We start from the raw sequence: 13774 nt of genomic DNA, 5'->3' as shown, positions 1-13774 counted from the left end.
CACACCTGTCCTCTAGAGAGACCTTCTGAGTCACAAATGTTTGAAATTACACCAATCACTTAAAGAAATCTGAAATAAATTACATTGTCAGCAGTGTGCTTTAAGGAAATAAAATGTCATACCTTAAAACTGAACTCTGGTGTCATGGCAGGAAGGACAAAAAAAACAAAACACTGGCTTTTGTCAAATTATTATAATTAGTTCTAATACCACACACAAGATATATATATATATATATTTTAAATATATATATATTTATATATTTAAGGCAGAAATCAATCTACAACATAACTCTCCAAAAACGTACGCTGAAAATATTTCTATTTACAATATTTACTCTTACAAAAATAAGTTGAACTTGCACAGAGTTTCAGCACGGCCACAGTAAGACTCAAGGTCACAAAACGGGAGGTCACAAATCTTTTGTTTCAAGCGAGCACGACCCAGAGGGATTCTACTACACAACATCCTGCAAGCTACTACTCTGCCGATACAAATGTACACTAAGAACTGGTATTCTGTCTGTAAACATGTTCAGTCCTGCAAACTTAAATACATGGACAGGACAATGGCATTTAAAAACAGTGCTTTTTACTTTAGTAGTGCAAACACGACAATAGAGGCTTCAGCTGGCAGTCACTCGGACTGAGGCGCCTGTCAGGAGAGAAGCCATTTGAAAATCCACATCAGTTAAATGACAGAGTATATCATTCATAACAGAAGATCGATCAATGGATCCAGACTGAGGCGACACTGGGCTTCACGTCCACAGGCTCAGGGAGAGATTTATGTCGACTATTTACAAGGAGCGGGTCGACGTGTCTGTAATCTGTCGTGCAGCAGGTCCTGAAAAGGTCTTGGCCCAGTTCCCCTGTGAAGATATATTTACATCCACAAGAACATCCGCTTCACAGTTCAGGTACAGAGACGTGAGGACGTGATTCAGCAGGTGGATCGTAAACAAGCAGTAACAGGTGGAGAGGATGAAGAGCTCATGTTCAGGAGGCTCTTATAGTCCTGGAGACACAACAGCAGTTTAGAGTTGACTCTATGAAGGAGAGAAAGCAGACATCAACATATGTGGTGGTCAATAGGTCTTGTTTTAAAAATGGAGGCCATAACTGTATAAGCGTGAGACTCCAGTGCTGAATCTTTTTTTTAACATATTTACACCTGACAGCAGCTTCTGGTTAATACATTGACATATTAATTGTGTTCTTAAGTCAAAATGCTAACATAGTCAAACATGTCTATGTCCCTGACAACATCTAAGGATAAGAAATATGAGATTTAAGATATTTCATTTTTAGCCTCAGCTTATTGAGCACGTTTTCTCCTTCACGCCATAGACTAAGAGATGGGTTTATTTATAAAAGTAATAACACTTCAAAAGACTACAGTTCAGCTACACTACAGAGCATAATCTAATCGAGATGGATATTTATTGACTTTGCTGCAGCTCGACAACCCTCAGGAAAATCAATCTGAATTTGTGTCAACCTTTGTGTATCCTCAGGATTTTAAAAGCTCCAGCAAAAACAGAGTGAAGTAGAAGAGGTAAAAGGTTGCATTACTCTCAGAGCCTTAAGAGATCGCATGTTCATGTCCGATTCTTAAAAGTCATTCTACAAAGACCTCATGTGCCACTTTTCTGCTAGCAGCATTTGAAGATGAATTTGGACTGACTAGATTTGTCGGTAGTCTTCCGTGAAACAAAAGTAAAATGTTTGTTACTTAAAGGCAAGGTACAATTGAACGTAGATTGGATCATTAAATGGCCACCATTGGTATATTTCGTGAGACACATGCTTTAAAGTAACAGTAAGTTAGAGAGTTAAACATCTGTGCTGTGTCCAAAGACACCAGAAGCATCAATTCAATCATCATTAAAACATTATTTGAATTGTCTTCAAATATGAAGACAATTCTATATTTAAAGTGACATTTGGAAACACTTTTACCTGGTTATGCTAAATGTAGTAACATGTTTTTTCAGTTTGGATGTTCCCCCAAAACCTATAATTATTAAGGGGGCAACATTTCAATCTCACCAGGGCAAAGACCTCATCGTTCTGCTCCTCTGTTCCATCACAATCCAACCGCCTTGTTGGCCGTCATGGGGTGGTGTCTCCTCTGTGCATTGCTGCCCTCCCCCACACACCTTGCCCGCCACTGCCTCCACCATGGTCCTTGTCTGACTCCGGCTGGCTCTGGGCTCGCTCTGGTTTGGGGTTGGTTGTGCAGGGTGGGTCTGGCTGCTGAACAGACATGGTCCTGCGTAGGTGGGTCCGCTTACACAAGAAGTCTGACTTTGCCGACAAACCAAACGAGCCTTTCCTGAGAACCATACGGACAGACGAGGACTTCTTGGGTCTGGCTCTGTGGCCAAACTGCAGGGTAGATAGGTGTGCAGCGTAGCCCTCACTCAGGAACTGCATGCAGCATTCAAAAGATAAAGGAACAAAATAGTAACTCAACAAAGTGTCAAAGAAAATGATTCTTTAAGTACCTGACACTGGGTCTGGTGCTTCTTGGAAGGTCGCCCCACGATGTAGATCTGTTTGGGACTGAGGCCAAGCATGTTGTAAACAGAGATGTCTTTCATGGAGCCGTAGGAAGAGTTGATCTTGATGTGACACTGCAGCGACACAAGTCAGACATCTAAGAGGTCAAAGTATGAATCCCTGCCAGACAAACGCTTATTGATGAAAGAGCACACACCTCCACCAAGGAGTTGTTTCAATCTCACCTGTGCTATTTCTACCATCAGCCCATAATGTCTCCTGGTGTTGGTATTTGGCTTTGTTTCTGCGTCTCTTATTTTGTGTTCTCTTTGATTCAGGAATTTAGCCTTTCTGCCCCTTGACTGAACTCCATATTTTCTGTCCTATTTTTATATTCCTTGTACGTGTTTCCTTGCCTGTTTAATACTGGATTTGGTGGCTGTTTAGAGCTCATACAGTCTAGTACTTCCTGTCTGTATCGCTTTTTGTTCTTGAAACTTCTGCTAGAATTTATATTCAAAAATAAACTTTTTTTAGTTTTTTGAGAACCAGAAACTGTTTCCTTCAACTGAGAAAACTTTCTAAACTTAGGAAAGTGATGTCACAACACGATCAGGAGCTTGTAAACCATACGTCTGTGTCTTCTCGTTTAGACTATTGTAACATTTTATTTTCGTGTCTAAACAAGAAGGAGCTTTCTCGCCTGCAGTTAATACAAAACTCTACCCTTAAAACTCTTCATTGGCTGCCAGTTTCTTTCAGGATCAATTTTTAAATTCTGGTTCTTACTTTCAGAGCTATTCATGGTCAAGCTCCTCCTTACATCAGTGATCTGATCAAGCCTTACACCCCAGCACGGGCTCTGAGGTCTGTGGATCAGAATCCGCTGATTGTTCCGTGCACATGCTTCCGGATCAGAAGAGAAAAGTCCTTCCAGGCTGTTGCTCCTAAGCTTTGGAACGATCTTCCTCTCCCTCTGCGCTTGATGGAGTCTACTTACTCCTTCAAGAAACATCTTAAGACATTCTTATTTGTCCAGGCTTTTTTCTAATCTAATGGGACGCCTGTGTTTGTCTTTTAGCTGTATATTGTTTTTGTTTGTTAAATCGCTTTGTGACCCTGGTCTAGAAAGGCGCTTTACAAATACCGTTTTCTTACTTAATTACTAGAGGGACGTAACAGACGAGCACCAATGAGGTATTTGGATGTTTTTAGTGTGTCTAATTTTAGAGGAAAATTAAAATGAAGACCACTGAGCATCATTTGCTTCATTGCATATAACTCTAATAAGGAACAGATTACCCTGAATATAATCAAAACCCTAGTTTACATGAGGGTGAGTATAAAATGAGTGAAGTTTGAATTTTGGGTGAACTATCACTTTGAGCCTGTTGATCAGCACAGTGAACAATAAAATCAAACATTGCTAGTAGAATCTAGCAATTAGTGACTTTTGATGTGAGATAAAACTAAACTTTTACCCAAGAATCAGTTTTAACAACAGAAAAACACTGGAATTATAACATTCTGTTCGTTGGTTTGGTTCCGGACTGTTAAATCTGTGTTTCTATGATTAAACACTAGTGTGAATATTCCTCTCTGGTATCCTCATTATCGCCCAGGCGGAGGTTCTAGTGTTTAACATATGTGAACACAACAGGTTGAAGGTGGTTTCTCTTCCTTTATGCTATGTATACAAGATGCTCTCTGTGCTGCAGCATTAAGCATGCTAGAAGGCGTATGATGAAGACTTGCCTCTTGTATGAGGTTCCTCAGAAAAATGGTCTTCTGTCGCAGTGGATCATGAACTAATCCTTCAGAGAAGAAGATCATCCCGTGAGGGAAATTATGCTGCGACAGCCAGGACACCACACGCTGCTTCTGCATATCAGGACGTCCTGTGATGTAGATAATCAGGTAGCCAAGGTCTTGCCAGTGTCTGAAGGAAACCAAAGAGGTGCTCAGAATTTTAAATTCAGACTTAAGTTTGACCAGCTGGAGAGTGAGTCTGACCTGACCACGTCCACAGCTCCAGGGCGAACTTTCGGATCACTACCCATGATTGACACACTGGCAGCAAAGGAGCCGTCAATGCTGAAGACCACACACTCCATGCCCCGTGGCAACACAGTCAGGTAGGCTTCTGCACTTGTTTGATCCCCCCTGCGGATAAAAGGAGTAAAAAGGGGAAAAAAAAACACAAAGCAGCATGAGCTCCAGACGTTGCCTCACACGGTTCTTTTCAAGGTCGGTTTTTATACAGTCTTCATATAGAATTCCAGAGAGCAGCATGTGATTTTCTCTCTGGGTCAAATGCTTACTTCACCACCATTTTAATGGGATACACTCCAAGGCTGAGCTTCTTGCTCTTAGGGATGATGTACGTGACTCTGCCGCTGCTGTTTGTGACCTCTGTGTCGAAATGAACCCATCGGCCGGACTGAGGCTGCGTCATGAGTAGGATGTCGACCTACAGAAGAAAAGATCAGTTTGGGTAATTAGTTTAAACCTTTGGATGAGGACCGATGAGAATTACCTTCTCTCCAGTCAAAGTGACCATGTCCAGCGGTCCATACATGAATCGACCCACTAGGGTCTGCGGGCCATCCTCTGTGGCGATGACGTCATTCACCCTGTGGTTGGACGTTACATTCTGTAGCGAAACAAGACGTAAGACGAAGTGAAAGAGATTAAAAACCATAGATGACCAGGAGTAATTCAACATCTCACCTAAACTCAAAGCACTCTAAGACTTTGGAAAAGATGAAGAACTTTCCTCCGCGCTTCATTGTTTCTGGCTCTTCGACACGACACCATTCCGTACAACCTCAGAGCTAAGCCGTCAGATAAACCCTAATCCTTAAACCTGCGCTTTATGGTAGCGTTGCATTTAAATAGCATATTATGGGTAATCTCTTTAATACTATGACATATTTACCAGAAAACAGGCTAGAGGTGCAGGTTTACGAAATATGATCAATAAAATATACATCTGTATATAAAATAAATATCATCGTTTATATTGTTTTTATGGCTTTCTGATCAAATGTGAGTTTCGTAGTAAACGTTTGTATCGCTTTCTAACAGCTTTTTTTGCATGTTTGATCTTCAAGATACCAAAGATTACTCTTGATCAGGCATACTGTATAAAACTGGAGAAGTCAATACTTAAGCCAAGGCGCTGATGTCACTTCATAAATCAGTTCTATGATTCAAGATTTATACTGTCTGTGGCCTCCATATCAAATTAAAATGGGCCAAAGTAAGGCTGCGTCATGAGTAGGATGTCAGAAGAATTATACTGTCTCTACAGAAGAGAGTTTTCGTTGAACACAAAAAGTAAAATGTTGATAGTTGTTTGTTTTTGCTTTTGCAGCGTACTGCATGAGTTGAAGCTGTAGAAGCCAAACAATTCAGAAACAAATCACTCAAAACTACATTTATTTCCATAGAAAACATTTCTGGATACAAATGGAAAATGAAAAATAAACATCTGTTTCTTAAAAAATGATTAATGTTTTAGAAAGATTATTCGAAAAAAACACCCGGACACCGACGATCAGATAAAAACTAAAACCAAGACAAAGACCACAAATGAACATATTACATCCCATTTTGCATTAATAAATGTGAAACAAGGCCTTCAGGTGAGCTGATAAGATCCAAGAGGGGAAAACTTAACCGTCATATATACTGTCTCACCCTTCAGATGACAAAAACTTATCACCAGGCAGAAAAGACCAGATTGGCTGCCGGACCTCACATTGAATCAGCCCTATAAACCCTTTGCATAATGTTCCAAATGGTGGATACTTTCATTAGGGCATCGCATCAGAAATGTTAAACTAAGCCAAGGACAGGTGAATAATGTGGAAAAGAAATAGGAAAATGTTTCTATGGCGCTCTGTTTGTAAGAGCCTATTTTTAGCAGGAGCACGAACGCTAAATTGTTGTCTTTAGGATGAAAGAGGCTTTCACTGGTTTGTGACTGGACTTTTCAGCACTGAAGGTCTCAGCAGAATCAAATAACTGATGTAGTCTGCCAGCTTAAGTTTCTCAAAGTGAAGGTGAGGATGTTTAGACGTCAAGATTGTGCTTTAGAGGGACATGAACATTCACACTCTTAGGAGTTAATGTGCTGTAAAGTTACTTGTAAAGTAAGTCAAAACTTTCATACCCGCAGTTTAACGTGTGTCCTTCTTCTGAGCCATTTTTCTCTCGGGCTGGAGGGAGAGAATGGAGCAGAGTCCAGATTGTCAGCTTCCTGTGTCTTCACATAGTCGCAACGCATGAGCTGAGAAGGAAAAAACCAAGACTAATTAGCATCGATCTGGTTTAAGCCTCTATTGACGGCTGAAAATATTGACACTTCAAATGACCAAAACTCCTTGAAGGTTTAGCCTAACTAGAACAGTCAAACGCCATCTAATAGAATAGTTCCAGGCTATGCACTTAAATTGTTTTATATAGTGCTGGAGAGCATCTAAACAACGACCAGAATCACACGGTTGCGCCTCAGAGTCGCCCATTTTTAAATACAATTTTTGATTCAAACTACAGTTTGAGATTCAAGTCTGCTTCAAGGGCAACTAATGTGTAATTCTGTGTTGATGTGTTGGTATGGTGTTGGTTGTTTGTATAAACAAAGCGGGATGTGATTACAGCCCGGCTGGAGGAGTGAATCCATTATCACGTAACCTCTCATTCGCAGAGATTGCAAACGGGGGGGAGAACTTTTAAGTAATAACGCCAAAACATCTTCATGATGAGAGAGTTACTGCATCTTGGAGAGGAAGACTCAACATTTGAAACATGTGAGTGAGTAAGGAAAGTTGGATTTTAACATAAGTTACCCTTTAACATGTTCAGCTGGAGGGAATGAGACAAACGCAAGTATTTAAAATTAATTACAGTGATTTGGATTTTATCCAGAAGTTCAACACTTCAGCATTTTAAATCCAAACATACAAGCTAACCTGGACAGATCAACTGGACAGATAAATACAAACATAGTTCTTGAAATAGATAATAATCAATTAGCAGCTTCTGTTAAAAAGTCAGAGTAGGCTAGTGCATGACAGAGGTAAGAAAGTGCAGGAAAGATAAGTATTTTAATCTTGCAATGCTTCATGTAACTCACTTTTAGTATGCTTTCATACTTCTTGAAAATGAATTTTAAATTATAATTTTTAAAAAAGTCACTCAAACATTTCTCTGGTTAGAGTCATCACGGCAGAATTCCAATTGCACAAAGTCAAGCCCTTTTGCAGAACTTAACCCACTCAATGATTTTTGATCTGACTTTTGCAGCTGCCAGTCCTGCCCTTTACTTTTGTCAATAATAGCATCCAAAAGTGCAGGATTGCATATTTGCCATGGAATTGCTGTCACGGTGTCTAACATGCTCAATATAATTGTGATGACACCTGCTGGCCAGTTGCTCAACGGTGGTGTGTGAGGTGAATCCTTAAAGCCTCGATGTCCGTTAACTCCACCAAATGTCTCTTGTGACCTTTTCTTTGTTTGGCTCCGTGCGTCGTGCACAGTCTCACTTCCTGCCAATGATACATCATCAAGGCCGAACTATAAAAGAGGTCTGATATCACTGGAGGCTTTTCAAGCATGAGTCACCATTGCATCCTGACTTCCTGAGAGTTTGTGCATATTTTCAAAAGACTGCTTATGTGTTATTATTCACTCCATTCATCATTAATAAAGATGGACTGATGTTGAGGACTTGTCAATATATTCACATGTGAATTTCATTATGGCACAGTAATGTGCACAGTATTAATATTATACAAAATGTTTTTCTGAAGTTTATTCAAGGATGACACCAGACTCTATCTTGTTTGCGCAATCATGATAACTAACAAAATGTAGAGCTGCCTTCATTGAGGATGATGTTTGCTGAAGATATAGTGATTTGAAGTAAGGAAGAGATTGAAGTAGGATGTCGAGAAAAAGCCTTCCCTTTTCTCAAGATCAGTAGGAGCAAAGAGTGAATGGGGGAAGGAGAAGACTCAAACCAGGTATTTGGAGACAATCATCCGGAGTATCAAAAATAGTGAGACAAGGTAGAACAGATAGAGAAGACATGTATCGTGAGTAGCTGCAAGAGTGAAAGAGAAGTTGTATAGGACAGGAGTGAGAGCTGCCATAACGTATGTTAAGAGACAGTAGTTCTGACACAAAGACTAAAGTCAGAGTTAGTAGAGTTACAGTGGTTTCTTTGGGAGTGACTGGAAAAGATGAGGTAAATCAGAGTAAAGAAATTTGGATGAATAGAGGATAGACGGTTTGAACACAGATTTGATGACAAAAAAGGTCAAAGATGGTAACACCAGGGAAAGGTAGAGGTCAACCAATAAATGTAATGGATGTGGTAAGGAAGAGAAAGAAGGTAGGGAAGATAATCCGGACAAGTTGGATGGGAAAACTAACTTTGTTGCATTCTGATGTCGTTTCATCTACCCTGAGGCAACAGTGGCTAGCTTGGATAGCTTTTCATATAATGCCATGTATTATTGATGGTTTCTCAGTGCTGTGAGACTGCACCAACCACTTCATAACTGTTCTTCACTCAGGTGGTGATCCATTTATGTAACTGACATCATCCATACTGTCATAAAGACTTAACGGCATCAGGACGCTGCATTCATTTTCCAAAGAGCATTAAAAAAGTGAGCTCGTACATACATTTCCTCTGATCAAATAATGCACATTAAAGTTTAAAATAATTATATCAAATGAATGATTTCATCAAGACAAGTAAACGAGGGACAAGAACTGAAGTACTAACTTCACTCCTGTCATTTTCCATATCGGTGATTTACTGTATTAAGATAAAAGTGGACGTAATGACGAAATGTTATTTGAGAACAAAGTATGCAAATAATGCCAGAGGCAGTTCAAACTCACCTTCACTTTTTATTTATAAGGATACGTATGCAAATGTCTCGACAGGGACCTTCCTGAGGTTTGTTTACAACTTTGTCTGTAGGATTTATGACCTACAAGTGACACATTATTATCTTTACTTAAAACTCTTAGCAAACAGAATTGTAAATGTTTGTTCTCTGTTCTAAATGGGCGACAGAAATGCCTGTTTTCTTTTTAAGCACTTAAATTGAAGCCAGAAAACACAGGTTAAGGACTGAGGAAGGTGTTTATGTAGAGGATTAAAGTCAAGCTTGGATTTAGGTTGATATTTTTAGGAAAAGCTCATATTTGGTAAAACTGGAAGATATCTTTCCTAAAATTTGTCATCCAAGAGAAGCTGATTAGCTAGTTGTGGTTGAAGTATTTGTGTATATCAAACTCCCTAACTTAAAATCAACCTTTAAGAATAATGCTATCATAATGTGTGTTGTTGTTGTATCGCCTTGAGTTTCAGCCTACCTGCCGGAGAACAAATGCTGCCACATCTGTCGACTCCCAGTAGGAGGCGTGGAAAAGGTGCGGCAGAGCAACTGTCGGGAACGTGGTCAGCACATCAGGGCAGTAGAGAGCGTAGTCAAGCCTCTTGGACCCCCACCACCTGCTGGAAACTAGTACACAAAAATCAGATATGAAAGTAATTCACATTATTGCCACAATCATCACTCTTATCATCATCATCATTATCAACACACTCAGTAAAGGAACAAGCAAAGGTATGTAAAATATGAAAATATGTTTCATATTAATGAACAAATGGGTTTTTGATTATGATCAGTTTTATTTTGTTGCTTCCTTTCTGTTTTGTGTGTTTGTGCTTCCCATTGACAGAGGGAGGGAGGTGCGCTATTGCCACCTCTTTCTTAAGGAGCTCACATCCAGGAGAACATCACCAGTTGATCCCGTCTCCTGACCAGGCACTGGCTGTCACAGCTGCATGCTCCCCATTTCCATCCTGCCGTCAGTATTTTCCAATCTCCCTGCCTTTGCTTCATTGCACCTATCAGCCACGCCCACCTCATCAGCCCAACTCCAGCAGCTGTCAGCACAGCTACATCTCATCTCTTATCAATCTGGCATATAAAGCTCCTACATCCTCACCAGATTGGTTCTATCCATGCAAGTCTTTCACTGTTCACTACCGTCTGACCTGCCAGTAAACATATCTTACTTCTGCCCCTTTCCACATGTTCTGCCACAGTGTCTCCCTGCGTCTGCATGCTTATCTCAGCTGGTTTTCTGCTCGCCTTTCATTGGTACCTCTGCATCATCATCCAGTACTTCTGGCTCTTCACACATTGCCTCAGCTACCTCAGCTACCATTTGCCACTAATGAACCTAACTGCAGTGTTGAAGGCTTATGTCTGGATACAGCATTTGGAATGCCTGAAGATTGAACTGTTCTTTGTGTACATTTTGTATATACCTGTCAGGCCGAGCACTGCTGTATGGACCAGCGGCATTGGAGAGGAGCACCTCAGCCTGCTCCTTCATTCAATCTTTCCAAGCTTTCTCGGCTGAGCAGCTCGATGCCACCGGCCGAAAAATGCAACTAAGAATATTGTCAACAGAGCACAGCTTTTGAAGCACCTGAGTTTACATCGACAACCAGTCTTGGCATATTTTCAGTAATATAATTCTCCTTTCCTGACTCCTTATGAACTCCTTTTCTCTCGGCTCCTGTTTGGAAACATGTTGCTGCAGTTCCAATGTATCTACCTAAACCTACCTGGTTGTTAACACCATCCAACAAAGTAAGTCAAATAAAGTAAAGCGTCCAGACTGCAATTAATTTAAAAAAAGATTTGGACTGCCTGAACATTGAACTGTTTTTTGTGTACAATGTTTATATACCTGACAGGCCGAGCAATGCTGTATGGACCAGCGGCATTGGAGAGGAGCACCTCAGCCTGTTCCTTCATCCAATAATGTTTTTTTATTAATTGCAGTTTGGACGCTTTACTTTATTTGATGGTGTTAACAATGTTCTTTGGGGGCCACTGGAATAGAAGCCTTAGGTGTAGGTAGATACGTTGGAACAAAAGAATTTACAGTGTAAACATACACTTTCTTTTTAAATAATGTCAAATTGGTTTTATTGTGAAGAGGTTTTGATATAATTGAGTTATGAATATCCAGAATAAGAGTCTTTAGCATACTGTCCATATTCTGAAAATTCCTTAGTGACATTGTCAGAAGAGGCCCTGGGAACAATGGTCCAGAATCAATAATAAGAAGAAGAAATAAAATAATAAAAAGCGATATAAACCGTAAGTAAGTAAGTAAATAATTTTTATTTATATAACGCTTTTCCAGACCAGGGTCACAAAGCACTTAAACAATCAAAACAATACTCAATAAAATATGTACTTTAAAGGTCAAGATAACACCGAGACAAACACAGGAGTTCCAGAAAATCAAGGAAAAGCCTGCAAAAAATAAAAATGTCTTCAGATGTTTCTATAAGGATTCAGTAGACTCCATCAAGCGCAAAGAGAGAGGAAGATCGTTCCAAAGCTTAGGAGCAACAGATTGGAAGGATTTCTCTCCTCTGGTCCTGAACTGTTAGGCTGGAACCATCAGTAGATTCTGATCCACAGACCTCAGAGCCCGAGCTGGGGTGTAAGGCTGGATCAGATCAGTGATGTAAGGAGGAGCCTGACCATGAATAACTCTGAAAGTAAGAACCAGAATTTTAAAGTTTTTGAAGTACATTGGATAAATATCTTGAAGTGTAGACAGTAGACTGTGTGCGCTCTGGAAGCGCCTGCAATGAACTTTCGGAGTACTTGCACATTATATCGCCGTTATTCTTTAAACCTCTGCCACAAACAAGCGTAAAATATAAAGTTGTTTAATTTTGTACGGAACAATTCTTTTCATCAAGGCTTCAATGTAATCAAGATGGACATTACAGACGAGTAGTATGGAGGTATATGTTTTCGGAGGAACTTCGTCCACTGGGATAATGTTGCTTATTAAAATGGATGTACACTTTTTGCATATAACTCTAAAAAGGAACAGATTACTCTGAAATTCCAAACCTTAGTCGACATAAGGGTAAGTAGAAAATTAGTTAAGTTTAAAATTTTGGTGAACTAAACCTTTAACTGGTTGCCTTTATCTCTTCAGCTTACATTTCGTGGACCACCAACAAAAAATCACATTTTAGTATGTGAGCACACGCTCCGAAGCTTGTAATCCATGCGTTTGTGTCTTCTCATTTAGACTATTGTAACAGTTTATTTTCGTGTCAACAAGGAGCTGTCTCGCCTCTAGTTTTTACAAAACTCTGCAGCAAGAATTCTGACCCGCTCTAATAGAATAACTCCCATTTCCCCATTTCTTAAAACTCTTCACTGGCTGCAAGTTTATTTCAGTATCAATTTTAAAATTCTGGTTATTACTTTCAGAGCTATTCGTGGGCAGGCTCCCTCTACATCAGAAACTACTGATGGTTCCGTGCACACGCTTCCGGACCAGAGGAGAGAAATCTACTGACTCCTTCAAGAAACGTCTTAAGACATTCTTATTTGTGCAGGCTTTTCCCTGTTTTTCTGGGACTCCTGTGTTTGTCTTATTTGTCTTGGCCTTTTAAAGTATATATTTGAACTGTGTATTGTTTTTGATTGTTTAAGCGATTTGTGACCCTGGTCTAGAAAGGTGCTTTACAAATAACCTTTACTGACTTAATTACTTACTTACTTGCTTTTCATAAAGCCATAGCTTAATGCGACTGCTTGAAAAGAAAAAGGTCCCACTACCAGGTAGTCATTACAAGGGATACAGATATACCTTCTCCCCAGAAGATGGCTTACTGGGATGATAGTTCAGTCAAGAACAGAGCTATCCGCCCAATGAGCAGAATCTAAAGCACATTGTAATGCATCATGGTGCATCATGTAAAAGAACTGCAAACAAGATGCACTTATGTTGAAAAGCTTTTCAAGACAACTGGATCCTTAGGAGACAAAGTGCAAGGAATTTGACTACATATCCTGTGATGCTGAAAGCCACAGAAAAAGAAAGCATATTGCTTCTAATGTCTAATTTTCATTGATTCATTTAGAATACTACTCGATAGAAAAACATTTTCCATGATCAAAAAAGAACATCCTGAATTAATTGTATGTTTCCATAGCTAATGAAAGTTTTAAGAAACACCATAAATCCTGGTGTAGATTTGGCAAATGTTGACAACATAACCTGAGATTTTACTTTTGGAGTTTGCGTTGGATGAGGTAATGGGTGGGATGGTAGGTGTAGAGAACATGCTTGACAGCTTTGAGTCGCTAAGTTTAGTATTAAGAAAGTCTTATTTCTGTTTTGCA

The 13774-nt window shown here is 39.8% G+C and overlaps 1 protein-coding gene across 3 annotated transcripts in view; it reads right to left on the bottom strand.

Annotated features, from left to right (window-relative positions):
• Nucleotides 1-267: 267 nt before the first annotated feature.
• The window catches only part of LOC148076031 (membrane-associated phosphatidylinositol transfer protein 3-like), a 102833-nt gene continuing 89326 nt past the window's right edge, over nt 268-13774 (bottom strand). For 2 of the 3 annotated variants that reach the window (XM_087795255.1, XM_087795257.1), the window contains exons 12-20: nt 9906-10054; nt 6682-6798; nt 5041-5157; nt 4826-4974; nt 4518-4667; nt 4260-4443; nt 2510-2638; nt 2052-2432; nt 268-1048 (exon numbers count right to left, since the gene is read on the bottom strand). In XM_087795255.1, the coding sequence (XP_087651381.1) occupies nt 2115-2432; nt 2510-2638; nt 4260-4443; nt 4518-4667; nt 4826-4974; nt 5041-5157; nt 6682-6798; nt 9906-10054 (1313 nt within the window). In that variant the 3' untranslated portion in view covers nt 268-1048; nt 2052-2114. The remainder of the gene's footprint in view (nt 1049-2051; nt 2433-2509; nt 2639-4259; nt 4444-4517; nt 4668-4825; nt 4975-5040; nt 5158-6681; nt 6799-9905; nt 10055-13774) is intronic. The other variant, XM_087795256.1, reaches the window with a different exon arrangement.

Source organism: Callionymus lyra, chromosome 7, assembly GCF_982586985.1.
Source record: "Callionymus lyra chromosome 7, fCalLyr1.hap1.1, whole genome shotgun sequence".
Lineage (NCBI taxonomy): Eukaryota > Metazoa > Chordata > Actinopteri > Syngnathiformes > Callionymidae > Callionymus > Callionymus lyra.
The sequence above is the reverse complement of the archived record's forward strand: the minus strand, read 5'-3'. Positions and strand labels throughout refer to the sequence as shown.